We start from the raw sequence: 16,043 nt of genomic DNA, 5'->3' as shown, positions 1-16,043 counted from the left end.
TAAGACACTCTTTAAAACCTATTTCTTTGACTGAGCTTTTGATCATCCGTTCTAATATCTCCTTATGTGGCTAGGTGTCAAATTTTGTTTGATAACATTCCTGTGAAGCGCCTTGCGACGTTTTACAATATTAAAGGCAGTATATAAATGCAAGTTGTTGTTGTTATATAAGCAGGTTACACCGTAGAACTGGCTGAGACTTTACAGCAGGTTGCCTTCCAATCTCTCTGCTGGGAGCAGTGCAGAATGTGGGAGAACATTCTTCTGAGTTAGTTTACTATGTTGCAGAGGTAATACAAATTTTATTATTTTAGCAGGTATTTGCACATTGACAAGGAAAATATGTTCAACATAACAGTCCCCTTCATTATGTAGCAAATAAATTAATAAGCTGGTATGTTAAGAGAGACTGCTGACTCCAAATAACTCACACTTAAAACATATAACTTTCCTTCAATATCTAATTCCTAACTATAAGTGTTTGGCAAACAAATTAAAACATATTTGCCAAACAGTGGCCTTAAATGAATCACAAAATTATGGATTTCCAGTTTTGATCCAACAGCCCTTGACTTACCTCATACACTACCCAAATAAACTCACATTGTTTCCTTTTGAACTAAAAGTAGGTTAAGGACCAACTAAAGAAATATAAAGAAAAATTTATGAAGGGTACGTGGTGATTGAAGCACCAGCACGCAATGTCACAGACTAGAGGGAGCCAAATTTGATTCCACACTCAACTAAATTCCTAATCTCAGTCAAGCTGAATTGAGGTCAAGTTATAGGATGAAGGGAGAGGGCAGATGTCGTTCTGATGTGTCTCCTAAGAAAAGCATTGGTGGCAGGCTGGGAGCAGGCTTCCTGCTCTCTTGCAAGTGGGAGGGATGTGACTTGAGGGGAAAAAAAATAGGCACCTGCCTTGAGGGTACATACCAAGAAAAAAAATTAAAGAATTAAAAAAAAACGATTCCCACAGACCCCAAACAGTAGCCAAGATGAAACAATGTAAAGGAGAATGTGAGTGGTTGGGGAGGCAGTTGTCATTTTTAACATGTCTATCAGCTAATTGAACACTCTTTGCAAAAACACGAAATTCCATGAACTGATCACCCACTGATCACTTTTCCAAGTGGCCATTATTCATGCATGTAGACTGACTATTGACAGGCTTTTCAACTATATGAGGCATTACAAGTGAGCCCAATGTACACACACACACAGATGGGATTGCAGGGTAGTGGTTTTGAATGCAAACACTGGCTGATTTTCCTCTCCCTAAATCAAAGGGCACTGGGGCCACTGGGGGTGCTACAATTGGTTTCAGATGACTGGCAGAAATCAGTAAGATCCCAGCTTCGATTCTTCATCTTAGCTAAGGTCAGCTAACAGCACAGATGAAGAATCGAAGTTGGGAACTTACTAGTTTATATGGCTCTGCTACTCAGTAAATTTACTGAAGCATTGAGGGAGCTTGACAGAATAGTTTAATTTGGTGGCAGGGAAATTCACATTGAATTCTAGGATCAGTGTTCACACTGATTTAGGACATGTTTCCTGAGTAGGTAAAATTATAAAAATGAGTCCTAGGAAACTGATATCAGGGAAGCATTTGTGTATTAAATTTAAGTTGTTTGGACCCTGCTGTTCCCCTTTAAAAGTAAAGACTGATTTAATTTTTTAATGTACTGATGCTTTTAGTTAGATATCATTTCACTGTACAATAAAAGTGCAATATAATTTGTTCATACAACTCACTCATCATTATGAAACTTAAAAGAAATCTGCAAAAGGAGAATTTGTCTTATAATAGAATAAATTAATCTTTCTATTAATTATACAGATAGCTGTAACATTCAGGAAGACACTACAGGCCAATCTCCTTAACAAAAAAAAAGGTTATTTTGAAGAACAGAAATGAAGGCTTAAGGTGTTACTGAAATGTTGCTTTCACCTTGCGCAGTGTGTCTTGAATCTTGCGTGAGTGCCATTCAGTTGGCGACTGGTAGAAATTAGTCTTATTTTCCGCAGCAAGAACATGGATATCTACTTCGCTGAAATGATATATTTGTTGCCTTAGATGAGTCTGGAGTTCCAGATCAGGGGTGAACATGTAGGGTTTTTCTTGGAATGCTCGAATCTGACTGATCACCTTTGCAATTTTCCTAATAATAAGAACAAAAATATAAGCAGTGTGCAAGTAATGCAGATTTTTTTGTACCACTTGTAAAAAAAAATGGCAGATTGGATACCAGAAACTGATACAGAACCTTTATTATTACTGACCACGGTCATAACACCCAAACCTCACATTAAGGAACAGCTGATTAGGGAAAATTGCTCTTAAGAGAAGTGAGCAGCATCATCAAAGGAGAGCTCAGGATTATGTAATTGCTACTTTGGTCATGGTCCAGTTTTACCAGATTCACAGTTGTATTAGATATTAAATTAATAATATGAGCAGTTTCACAAAGAAGGAAACTGGAGGCCTACCCACACACATACCCCACCCACAGAATGCCTTGCCCACATTCCCTGGCTCAAGGCTTGCTCTAACCAGTTGTGATTCTTGGCAAATTAAACAGGAAACTACCTGTTTCAGTGGTTCATAAACTTTATCGGGCTTGGCTCCACCAAAAGATGCGGCCTCCTGTGCCTCTCCAGTGGTAATTTTGCAAAAATAAAATCTCTCCACATCTTTTTCTCCCTTTGCTCCTTCATTTCTGTTTCTCCTTCACACTCTCTCTCTCATTGTTGTCGCTTTTTCATGTTCATTTCTCTCCCTCATGCTTCATCTCTTTCTCCTTTTACTTTTCACTTTCCCCTGTTCTCTTCTTTATTACCTTTTCCTTTTGCCTTTTCAACAGTTTTCCTTCCAATCTGTTTCCTACAGTGTTAGGGCTACTGCATGGGGAGAAGCAGGTGAAAGATGAGGGAGCCAAAGAGGTCTCTCAACAACCGGGGAGTGAAACTTCAAAAACAGCAAAGATAGAAAGACTTCAAAATTGGCATGGCAACGGGTCTTTAAAATAAGCAGCAGTGTGGTTCTTTAAAATAAACATTGGGGTAGGGGGAGGGTGGCTTTAAAATAAACAGGGAAGTATAACTCTAAAGTACGCAGGAGGACAGGACTTCATGAGGAGCATGGGGGAGCAGGAAACTGACGTTCCGATTCCTGCTAAATGTTGGTCACAAGATCATGAATGTTCTGGGCAGAGGCTGCTCCAGTGGGCAGAAGTCGCAAAGAAATGTGCAATTATATTTCCTCTATCAAATTTCTGTCGTATTCCTCCTATTATTCCTCTTCTCCTGAAAGCAGTGACTCATGCTGTTTAGTTCTATGGGTGACTTTGGCATCAGCCCCCCCTACCCTGGTACCTCGCCTAGTTGCTAATGCTCCAAGGGTGAATCTGAAATATAAGTGTTGGAAGGTTAAGCGTGCATAATGTACTAGAGCTGAGTCTGATCTCATCATCACCCAATTATGATGTACATGCACTTTCTAGCGGTGGGTCATTGGATAGCAATCATAGTAGGAACTCCCGAGCCTGGGTAGGCTGCTGCCAGCTGTGATGCTCCCACTACTGTTCTGGCTATGATGGGCTAATTAAGCACAGAAGCAGGATTGGAGCCTTTCTGGCCCATATAGCCCAGAACCATTTACTCATAGGGCCATCGGAGAGTTCTAACTTTCTTTTAGCATCTATTTTTCTTCACAATTTCTTCTGGGAATCCCCAAACAGGAGTGAAGGTATTAAAAAAAATTAAAAACCCAAGGTGATGGTTTTAATGCAGAACATTATCAAGGTTAAAAGCAGTTAAAGAGAAGGCAAGATAAACCAAGAAATGCTGATTAGGTCTGGCCAAATTTGGGTATTAAGAGCCTCAAGATTGTAGAGGGAAGGCAAAAACTGAGGGAGAAAAGGAGTTTCAAAGTTCCTGGGAAAGAATTAGATGTTAAGATTTTATGATAAACCTTGATTTCAAAACAGTGTGGATGTAGGGAGAAAGAAGGATGTGTAGTATGGCACACTGGCAGTTGAAGAAAAAACATTGAGAGTTGTTAAACTCCTTTGAAGAACTTTGGTGAATACTCTCAATAGAAATAAAACAATGATGGGGTCTGGCAGTCTTAAAATGTAAATTTGCGTGATTACAGTCAAACAGTCGGGTGGCAATTTTTTGTTCAAGGATAGATTTAGAGCTGAACTCCTGCATTTCAGTTGTAGATGTTTAAAACTGAATTCTAGTTAACAGAACAAAAACAGCTTAGTACAAAATTCAATTATTATTCACTTTACAACATAAATATAACTATTTGGAGCAGCTAAATTACATACTGGGCAAGAAGAATCTTGTATTTCTGAACATGTTAGTGACTTACTACTTTTCTAAGTTTGTCGAACTCACCTTAGTTTTGGCCATTTGTAAGTGCCATTAGCCATGGTAAAAGCGCCTATTTCTAGTTGTTGGACATGCATTGCCAGAATACGAGCACAAGGTATTGTTGGTTGCTTCCTGAAACTATCTCCCTCCATCAGACAAAGGCTGTCGCTCTTCAGGAAAACCTGATAAACAGTATCAAGAGTAATTCACCAATTAGAAAAAACACATTATGTTCTTGCTCAAATTCAGATCATGTTTAATTTATATAAATAGCCTCCTTATTACACGTTTCTTGGAATCCTTTTGCACACTAGAATGAGATGCATGTTATAGTGAATTTCCAGTAATACTGACTGAAAGGTAACAAGTAGAAAAAATTATCAGCCAATTTTGAGTAGCCTTATAACACCTATGGTGTAATCAATACCCTTGTTATACAGTAGTTGTTTTCTTTAACACAACTAAACAAGCCTACCTGTGAATAATTGTGTCTATTTTGAAGCTATTTAAAGTTCTTGTTGTACATCCAGATTTCACTAATTTGTTTACTTATGGCATTGACTTCTGCTTTTCACCCCAGGGTTCCTTCCAATCACAGAGACAGAAACCAGTGGCAAAATGCATATGGCAGCGGCATTAGATGAATTGGGAATTACTGAAATTGCTCTCTGCTGCAAAACTTGACTATAAACAGAAGCCACAATTGGTAAACATTAAAGGTGTTTGATAAGATTCTACTTATCTGTGAAAAAAGGCAGTTCGGGGGCACTGCAGCTTTATATTTAAAATATAAATACTTACAGTTCAGTTCTCAATTGTACACACAAGTATTTCTCTAGATTTACACATCAGAGCAACATATTCTGCATTTTTTACCTTTGATAGAAGTACTGACCTGCTATATAGTATTTTACAAGAGGGATTTTCAACTGCAGAGCAAGACACTGGAAGGCTAGTGAATCCACAGGATAACTTTAAAAAAGTGAACTTTTATTTAATAAGGCTACAGTGGATCTAGAAAATACCAGCTAAATTTCACTGGTGTTTTCCACTGCAGGTAGAATCTTATTAGAATCATAGAATCTGATAGCACAGAAGGAGGCCGTTCCTTGTGTTTCTTTCTCCCTATGCCAGGTCTTCGAAAGAACTATCCAATTAGTCCCACTCCACTGCTCTTTCCCCCGCAGCCTGCAAATTTTTCCTTTTCAAATATATATCCAACTCCCTTTTCAAAGTTACTATTGAATCTGCTTCCACCATCCTTTCAGGCAGTGCATTCCAGATCATAACAACTCACTATGTATTCGGGTTAAAACAAAAATGGCCGGCAGAAGCCAATATCCATAGGTACCTCCTTTACAATAAAAGATCGATCGATCGACAGTTCCGACGGGCCACAGCGAAAAATCGCGTAGACCTCCTCAGAAGACTAACACGGACGCAACCAACAGAGTACCCTTCGTCGTCCAGTACTTCCCCGGAGCGGAGAAACTACGCCATGTTCTCCGCAGCCTTCAACATGTCATCAATGATGACGAACACCTCGCTATGGCCATCCCCACACCTCCACTACTCGCCTTTAAACAGCCACCCAACCTCAAACAAACCATCGTTCGCAGCAAATTACCCAGCCTTCAGGAGAACAGCGTCCACGACACCACACAACCCTGCCACGGTAACCTCTGCAAGACATGCCAGATCATCGACACAGACACCACCATCACACGAGAGGACACCACCCACCAGGTGCACGGTTCATACTCCTGTGACTCGGCCAACGTTGTCTACCTCATACGTTGCAGGAAAGGATGCCCCAGAGCATGGTACATTGGCGAGACCATGCAGACGCTGCGACAACGGATGAACGGACACCGCGCAACAATCGCCAAACAGGAGGGTTCTCTCCCTGTCGGGGAACACTTCAGCAGTCATGGACATTCAGCCACCGACCTTCGGGTAAGCATACTCCAAGGCGGCCTTCGAGGCATACGACAATGCAAAATCGTTGAGCAGAAATTGATAGCCAAGTTCCGCACCCATGAGGACGGCCTCAACCGGGATCTTGGGTTCATGTCACACTACACGTAACCCCACCAGCGAACAAATGTTATCTGTTTTTAATATAACGGGTCATTGACTGTCTTCCTTCTCTCTCTCTCTCTCCTTTTTTTTGGGGGGGTTTGTATATTCGGTGGCCTTTTTAGGTGACTCCTTTCTGTCTGCTCACTGTGATTGCCTTGGCAACGGGCAGTAATCACCAGGCATTGTTCTGTGATCTTAAAATGCGAAGGATTCGAAAATCTCATTTCCACACCGTTCACCTGACGAAGGAGGAAGCCTCCGAAAGCTTGTGGAATTTAAAATAAATTTGTTGGACTATAACTTGGTGTTGTAAAATTGTTTACAACAATAAAAGATAGCAGATATAAAAGTAATGTTGCAACAGTACACTAATTGTGGAGCTCTTTTACTGCACTTTAGAAGTTTTCCCATGGACCTTATAGCCCCAGATTTGTGAGGGAAATTAAACTGCAGCAAACGTTTTGCGTGGCACAGCAGCAAAGGTCAGAAGTGGCAAGTTCAAAATTTAAAGTTGCACAAATTTTTCCCATTAAGCTCACCCTCTTGAAAGTTTCTTAGATTTCAGTTTCATACATCGTGTTAACATTTGTTGCTAGAAATCATTATATTTCTCTAGGTTCAAATCAAAATTCATCAGGTTTCCGAACTGGGCCACTACATCAATTAACTTTAATGAGGATATGTCCACTACTGTTTAGTTGGTTGCATCTGCAACACAGCAAAGTACATTTTAAGGTCAAGTAGCATAAGAAGTGGTAACTGTGATGAGGACACAAGTCTCATGAAATTGACTGTGATGATTGTTGTAACATAAAGCCCAAGAAATTATGATAGGAAATCAAAGTGACAGAATGTCCTAGCAGTGCAGAATAAAACCACCAACACAAAATGACCAATGCTGTTAGAAAATGAATCTACAAAAGCACTGATTTGAGCCCAAATACAATGATTCTTTTTCTTGAGTCAACAGTTTTCCAGACAGTTCTCTGGTTAACTGGGGCGCTATGTTATTTGCGGGTGTGCTTTTAGCGCTTAAACTTGACCACAGATGCAGGTTAGGGCCTTGAAAGATGTGCATCTGGCAAGGCATTTGATTCAACATTGCATCTTGCTGATGTGCATTCCTGAGGCACGGGCATGCATAAGATGCAAAGAACAAACTGTAGGATTGACTGAGGTTGAAGTAAATATGGAACAGGCAACACTTTGTGACCCTTTGGGCTAGCCACATGATACATGGGGCCAGATTTTGCTGTAAAAATAACGGTGCGGCTAACAGCACTCATCGTTATTTATGTGCAAATTGGAAAGCAATTTCCGGCGACCGCACATGCACAGTTAAACACGGAAATCCAGAAGTTGCTCTCTAATATACGATGCTCCTCCAAAAGCTGCGCGAAAACAAGATCTCGCTGTCTGGCTTCCTGACGGTGTAAAGATCCTGTACTGACGTTGCAGATACAGACTAAACTCACTAAAAAAGGTTAAGTCAAGTCATTTCAAGTCTAAGTACCATTTTAACGGTGCTGTAAGTCTTAATTATTGCCAAACAACCTCTCTGGCACTGAAAATTAACTTTTACAAGTGTGGAGTCTCATTTCTTCAAATTTTAATTATTGTTGGACATTTTTTTTAACTTTTTCTTCTTGTCTCTTTTATCTCTGTCTCTTGATTACCACTCATAGCAAAATCCGGCCCTAGGTGTTGTTGAATACTGTTTCCTCGTCAGATCCCTTTAAGTGTCTCATCTTCTTGTCCATTTGTTTCAGGTCCTGTGGGTAGTGTGCACAGCATTGAACCTGCCTACCACCTGCGGACATGAATAGTGTATTCATGACTTCTGCAGAAACATAGAATCATTGAAATTTACAGCACAGAAGGCGGCCATTCAACCCATCGTGTCCGTGCCGGCCGAAAAACAGGTATTCAGCCTAATCCCACTGTCCTAAACCCATTGGTCCATAGCCTTGTAGGTTACGGCACTTCAAGTGCATATCCAAGAAATTTTTTAATGCGATTAGGGTTTCTGCCTCTATCACCCTTTCAGGCAGTGAGTTCCAGACCCCCACCACCCTCTGGGTGAAAAATTTTCTCCTCAATTCCCCTCTATTCCTTCCACCAATTACTTTAAATCCATGCCCCCTGGTTATTGACCTCTCTGCTAAGGGAAATAGGTCCTTCCTATCCACTCTATCTAGGCCCCTCATAATTTTATACACCTCAATTAAATCTCCCCTCAGCCTCCTCTGTTCCAAAGAAATCAACCCCAGCCTATCCACTCTTTCCTCATAGCTGAAGTTCTCCCGTCCTGGCAACATCCTCGTATATCTCCTTTGTACCTTCTCTAGCACAATCACATCTTTCCTCTAATGTGGTGACCAGATCTGTACGCAGTATTCTAGCTGTGGCCTAACTAATGTGTTATACAGTTCTAGCATAACCTCCCTGCTCTTATATTCTATAAGAGAAGGGGCTCTTAAGTTCCGAATTGAGCAACCTTCTTCACACCCATCTCACACAGCTGCATGTTCATTTGGCCATCCATCCAGCAGAGGGTCGGGTGCTGTACCATTCTGTCACTTGCCCACGGAGTCTATTTTGTGCCTCCATATTGGGTTTCCTTTTACTTCATTTATGCCTGTTACTCTCCCCGTCCCCAGCCTTGGCCAAGCTTGACAAATCTCTGAAATTGATCTTGAAGCTTGATAAAGGTTGGAATTAATATCTGTCCCATAGGCAGACATTAACCTTTAAGTGTATATATCTCTTTAATTTGGACTTGCTGGCCAAAATTTCTGTTTGCCCCATTGGGCTTGCCCCCTGTACAAGTACAAAGCTGCATTGCCAGCAATGAAAAAAATTAAAATTAGCTGGTGAAGATTTAAGGGCAGTCAGTGCACTGCTTGGACATGTTTACATACGAGCCTGCTTTGCCATTTGATAAGATCATGGCTGATCTGATTGTGATCTCAACCCTACTTTCCCGTCTACCTATTATAACCTTTGACCCCCTTGTTAATCAGGAATCTATCTAACTCAGCCTTACAAATATTCAATGACCCTGCCTCCACTGCTCTCTGGGGAAGGGAGTTCCACAAACTCAGGGCCCTCTGAGAGAACAAAATTCTCCTCATCTCCATCTTAAATGGGAGACCCCTTATTTTTAAAACAGTGGCCCCTAGTTCCGGTTTCTCCCACAAGGGAAACATCCTCTCAGCATCTACCCCTTCTGGTCCCCTCAGGATCTTATATGTTTCAATAAGATCACCTCTAATTCTTCTAAACTCCAGTGTACACAGGCCCAACTTGTCCAACTTTTCCTCATAAGATAACCCCCTCATCCCAGGAGTCAGTTGAGTGAACCTTCTCTGAACCGCCTCCAAACCAATTATGTCCTTTCTTAAATAAGGAGACCAAAAGTGCACACAGTATTCTAGATGTGGACTCACCAATGCCCCGTACAGCTGTGGCAAAACATCTCTACTTTTATATTCCATTCCCCTTGCAATAAATGACAACATTCCATTTGCCTTCCTAATCACTTGCTGTACCTGCATACTAAATTTTTGTGATTCATGTACTAGGATACCCAGATCCCTCTGTACCTCAGAGTTCTGCAATCTCCCTCCATTTAAATAACATACTGCTTTTCTATTCCTCCTGCCAAGGTGGACAAGTTCACATTTTCCCACATTATACTTCACCTGCCAAATTTTTGCCCACTTAACCTATCTATATCCCTTTGCCGACTCCTTATGTCCTCTTTAATATGGCACAAACACCTTAATTGTGCTGATGGTGGAATTTCAGGCCCATTTGGCTATTTTTCAGTACCTGTACAGCAGTCAGTTCCTCCATGATTTCCAGTGCCTTTGAGGACAAGTTTTTCCATGACTGAAAACAAAAAGAAAGCAAATTTCAAATTACTGCAGCAACTTTTATACACAAACTGCAGAAGCAAAGTCAATAATTATTTGTTAAAGATGGAAGGTTTATTTTTGCAGTTTCCATTCAATTGCCAAAAATGAGACTTGATTGTTGTGACGAACAATGTATATACAGGAAATAATTTCAGATTCCTATCTATAGCACAACTGACAGAGTATTGGTGGATTGGAGTTTTAGGGCTGTGTGTAACTCAAGCCCATATTATATATTGGGCCGGGCTTTGCTGTGAGCGTGCCGTTCGTTAGACTTGCAATTGTCCACCGACTTTCTATGAGCTTTTGCACGGCAAGTTACTATCAATGGGACAGCCAAACAATGTGATGCCCTCTACAGGGTATCTGGGACCTGTGTGAACAGGAAATGCAACTGTGTTTCTCCTTAACCAGTCATATTGATGAATCGTCAAACTGAACCAGGAAGTGTAAGTTAGAATAGTGAATTCAATGTAAAGTCAGAGACTGAAAGCAAAATAAAAAGAGGGAAAGAAAGATTGAATGATAGAAAGAGTGATCCACCCGTGGCTAACTAAAGAAGTTAAAGAGAGTATTAAATTGAAAGAAGAGGCCTATAATATTGCCATGAAGAGTAATAAGCCTGGGGATTGGGAGAGTTTTAGAAACCAACAAAGGACGACCAAAAAATTGATAAAAAGGGAGAAAATAGAATATGAAAGTAAACTAGCAAGCAATATAAAAACAGATTGTAAGAGCTTCTACAAGTATGTAAAAAGGAAGAGAGTAGCAAAAGTAAACATTGATCCCTTAGTGGCAGAGACAGGAGAAATTATAATGGCGAATCAGGAAATGGCAGATGCGTTAAACAAATATTTTGTATCTGTCTTCACAGTAGAAGGCACAAAAAGCAAACCAAAAATAATGGCGAACCAAGGGGCAAATGAGAGTGAGGAACTTAAAACAATTAATATCACTAGAGAAAAAGTACTGGACAAATTAATGGGACTAAAAGCCAACAAATTGCCTGGACCTGATGGCCTACATCCGAGGGCTCTAAAAGAGGTGTCTGCAGAGATAGTGGATGCATTGATTATGATATTCCAAAGTTCTCTAGATTCTGGAATGGTCCCAGTGGATTGGAAGGTAGCAAATGTTACCTCATTATTCAAGAAGGGTGGGAGAGAAAAAACAGGGAACTGCAGGCCAGTTAGCCTGACATCGGTCGTCGGGAAAATGCTGGATTCCATTATTAAGGAAGTGGTAACAGGGCACTTAGAAAATCATAATATGATTAGGCAGAGCCAACATGGTTTTATGAAAGGTAAATTGTGTTTGACAAATTTATTAGAGATTTTTGAGGCTGTAACTAGCAGGGTAGATAAAGGAGAACCAGTGGATGTAATATATTTGGATTTTCAAAAGGCATTCAATAAGTTGCCACATAAAAGGATGTTACACAAGATAAGGGCTCATGGGGTTGGGGGTAATATATTAGCATGGATAGAGGATTGGTTAAAGGACAGAAAACTGAGGGGAGGGACAAACGGGTCATTCTCAGGTTGGTAGGCTGTAACTAGTGGAGTGCTGCAAGGATCAGTGCTTGGGCCTCAGCTATTTACAATCTATATCAATGACTTAGATGAAGGGACTGAGTGTAATGTATCCAAGTTTGCTGATGATACAAAGCTAGGTGGGAAAGTAAGCTGTGAGGAGGACACAAAGGGCTCGATTTTAGGGTCGGGTTTCCTGCGGGTTTCCAGCGGGGGGGGGGCCCCCGAAAATCCCGATATGAGGTCACGTGACCGGATCGCGCCGCGATCCCGACCACTTCCGAGTTCCCCGATGACGTGCGGGGCTGCGTGCGTGGCCCCCGCTGGTGGGAATCCCGCAGGCAATTAAAGCCAGCGGGGTTCCACTTGAGAGTACTTACCTTGCTTGTTGAGGTCAGTTAATGAGCTGAATCAGCTGTCAAAAGAGGAAGTGTGGGATTTTACCTGCATCGCAGACTGTTTCACACACTGGGGGAAACAGTCTCTCTCCAACCAGGCGTGTTGCAGCCAGCAGCCTGTGGCAGCTGCCAAGGTGCGCTCCACGGGGGAGAGCCCTCACCCACGCAGGAGGCCACCGCGTCACATAGGGCAACCCCTGCCCTCCACCACCCTCCGCCAAGCCAGAGGACAGACCGATACAAAACCGCAGCCCCAGTCCGAGGAACCACCCACCTACCCTGCACAATCCCTCAGACCAACACCTGCCAGATGGGTGGTGCGTGGACACCCTCGGAGGACGAACAGCATGACCAGCCCCAGCAGCCTCGCAGTCCACGCCGTCCGCCGCAGAGACGTGGAGCCCCCCAACACGGTGTTGTTGCACGCCCACCTGCACAGCAGGAGGGAGGGCTACCGCAGAGAGAGACGCATCGCAGAGGGCACTACCCTCGCCACATGGTCCACAGACCGAGGCGAAGCTCCCCGGACCTCTCCGAGCAGCAGTGCACACAGAGGCGCAGATTCGCTCGACATGTAGTCGTGGAGATCTGCAGGCTCTTTCATGCCGAGCTGCTCCTGGCTGGCCCCAGCACCAAGTGCTTACTTGTCGCTGCCAAAGTCACCACTGCCCTCCACAACTTCTCCTCCGCATCCTTCCAGGGTGCAGCCGGCTACACCGCAGATGTCTCTCAGTGGTCTGCGCGGAAGAGCCCTGCAAATACACCTGCACCTACTCTGCAGTAACACGATGGGTGGCATCAGTGGTGGGTCCTCATAGTGATACCCAGGAGCGGGCATTATTGGACACAACAGACAGGATTCGCGGAGACATGGCAGTGGTGGTGCCAATGTAATGTGTGCTGTTTGTTGCTCTGAAATTCAATATAGTTAACACCCATGGCAAACGCTCCGACACCCTTGTGCACCCCCTTCATGCTCACGAAACATTTGCCTTACGCTGCCTACTGCACATATGTGATGCATGCCCTGTGGCTGCAGCACAGGTGGTGGCAGGTTGAGTGAGGCTGGCCGTGAGGGAGATGCACGAGAGGGTGAGTATGGGATAGAGCCATGAGATTGTATGAGGATTGGGTCGCGTGTTAGTGGCAGGATGAGTACTGGCGAGGTGAGTAGGTGGAGGTAAGATGAGGATGGGGTTTGAGTGGGTATGAGGGGTGATGTGACAGAGTAGTGTTGGCGGTGCCGAAGGAGATGTGGGGTTGGGACAGTGTTGTGGCAGATGGAGTGTAGGGGAAAGACTTCGTGTTCTCACTGTGGCTGACCTACTGAGGTCATTGCAGCGCCTCCTGCACTGTATGCAGGTGGGCGATATGTTGGTTACGCAGGTGACCCCCTCTGCCACCTCGAGCCAGGCCTTCTTGGTGGCAGAGGCTGGCCGCTTCCTCCCACCCGCCGGGTGGAAGATCTCTGTCTTCGCCCTCCTCCTCACCCCATCTGATGCTACCTGGGGTGAGGCATCATTAAACTGGGAGCAGCCTTCCCCCTGGGCTGCTCCATGCTGAAATTTGTTCCATTGGTTGCAGCATCTGTCAGTGGAGGACTGCCCTTTAACTAGAGAGCCTCCAGCTGACAGATCGTACTGCGCATGCGCAGCCCGCCCGACGCGCAGACCAGCAGCGTGGACCCCGGAGGAGCAGGTAATTGATCGCGCGGGCAACCCACTAATTTCACCGAGCGTGTTGACCACGCTCCCGAAACCCAACCCGCCGGAAACCCGCAGGCCTGGTAACATCGAGCCCAAAGAGTCTGCAAAGGGATATAGACAGGTTAGGTGAGTGGGCAAGAAGGTGGCAGATGGAGTATAATGTGGGGAAATGTAGGGTTATTCACTTTGGTAGAAAAACAGAAGAATATTTTTTAAATGGTGTGAAACTATTAAATGTTAGTGTTCAGAGAAACTTGGGTGTCCTCATACAAGAAACACAAAAAGTTAGTATGCAAGTACAGCAGGCAATTAGGAAAGCAAATGGCATGTTGGCCTTTATTGCAAGGGGGTTGGAATACAAGAGTAAGGAAGTCTTGCTACAGTTGTACAGGGCTTTGGTGAGATCTCACCTGGAGTACTGCGCACCGGTTTGGTCTCCTTATCTAAGGAAGGATGTACATGCCTTAGAGATGGTGCAACCAAGGTTCACTAGATTAATTCCTGAGATGAGAGGGTTGTCCTATGAGGAGAGGTTGAGTAGAGTGGGCCTATACTCTCAGGAGTTTAGAAGAATGAGAGGTGATCGAATTGAAACATACAAGATTATGAGAGGGCTGGACAGGGTAGATGCTGAGAGGTTGTTCCCCCTGGCTAGAGAGTCTAGAACTAGACATCATAATCGCAGGATAAAGGGTTGGCCATTCAAGACTGAAATGAGGAGGAATTTCTTCATGCACAGGGTTGTGAATCTTTGGAATTCTCTACCCCAGAGGGCTGTGAATGCTGAGTCATTGAATATATTCAAGGCTGAGATGGATAGATTTTTGGACTCTAGGGGAATCAAGGGATATGGGGATTGGTCGGGAAAGTGGAGTTGAGGTCAAAGATCAGCCATGATTAGATTGAATGGCGGAGCAGGCTCGAGCGGCTGTATGGCCCAGTCCTGCTCCTATTTCTCATGTTCTTATGAATTAAGAGACAAAAATAAAAGAGATTGAAAGAAAAAGTTAAACAACAAATTATTTAATTTTTTTAAAATGTCCAACAATAATTAAAATCTGAAGGAATGAGAGTCCACACTTGTGAAAGTTAATTTTCAGTGCTAGAGAAGTTGTTTGGCAGTAACTAAGACTTACCACATTGTTAAAAGAGTACTTATACCGGAATGGACAAGCCCTAACCTTTTTTGGCGAGTTTAGTCCGTATTTATGAGGACCTTCACGCTGTTTAATTGAACGGGGAGCTCTCCGGTGAGATGTCATTTTCGCGCAGCTTTTGGAGGAGCATCACACCTTGGCCAGCAACTTCCCGATTTCCACGTTTAACTGCGTATGTGTGGTTGCCGGATGTTGTATTTTGATTTGCACATAAGTAACGATGAGCGCTGTTAGCCTTGCCAATACCTTTACGGCAAAATCCGGCCCATTATGGAAACAAACCAACAACAGCTAACTTTACTGTAAGGGCAGCTCCATTCACCCAGTCACAGAGCCAAAATTGTGGTGGTCACAGGTAGTCTGTCATTGAGACTGTCGTGGCCTTATGGCTAAAAGAGGTTGTGTGGTGTGAACATATGATGTGGGAAATAAGGAAAGCGCAATTAGAAATTAAAAATAATAAAACCATTTACAACACTCAAATTTGGAAAGTAAGGAGGTAAAGAAGTCCAGAGTGAGAAAAAGCCTTTTGGCCCAATGCGTCTGCTCCAATCAGAGTCCATGTACAATTATTCCATCAATGATTCCCCCTCCACTATCATCAACTCGTGTTTCCCTCTTTAAAGAGCACTAAGTTCCTTCTCCTCCTCCAAAAAATAAGCAGCGCTGTTAATATCTCTATATCTTTCAGCTTTCCTTGTCAACAGGTATCAATCCAATTCACTTTTAAGTGTGTTATTTGACCCTGAATCTCTTACTTTCTCTGGGAGTCTGTTCCATATGTCAGCTATACTGCGGAGAAGGAAAAGTGTTTTTCTATTTCTAACTTTGCTCAAAGCTAGTGATCCAGCTTGCAGAGAGG

At 43.1% G+C, this 16,043-nt stretch overlaps 1 protein-coding gene across 1 annotated transcript in view; it reads right to left on the bottom strand.

The window, feature by feature from the left end:
• LOC137340111 (kinase non-catalytic C-lobe domain-containing protein 1) overlaps nucleotides 1–16,043 on the bottom strand; it is a 181,570-nt gene continuing 165,527 nt past the window's right edge. Inside the window, exons 28-30 of the mRNA XM_068002426.1 lie at nucleotides 10,303–10,362; nucleotides 4,411–4,568; nucleotides 1–2,165 (exon numbers count right to left, since the gene is read on the bottom strand). Of these exons, the coding sequence (XP_067858527.1) occupies nucleotides 1,934–2,165; nucleotides 4,411–4,568; nucleotides 10,303–10,362 (450 nt within the window). The 3' untranslated portion in view covers nucleotides 1–1,933. The remainder of the gene's footprint in view (nucleotides 2,166–4,410; nucleotides 4,569–10,302; nucleotides 10,363–16,043) is intronic.

The sequence above is a fragment of the Heptranchias perlo genome, chromosome 21 (genome assembly GCF_035084215.1).
Source record: "Heptranchias perlo isolate sHepPer1 chromosome 21, sHepPer1.hap1, whole genome shotgun sequence".
NCBI lineage: Eukaryota > Metazoa > Chordata > Chondrichthyes > Hexanchiformes > Hexanchidae > Heptranchias > Heptranchias perlo.
Note: the sequence above shows the minus strand (reverse complement) of the source record. Positions and strands in the feature narration are given on the sequence as shown.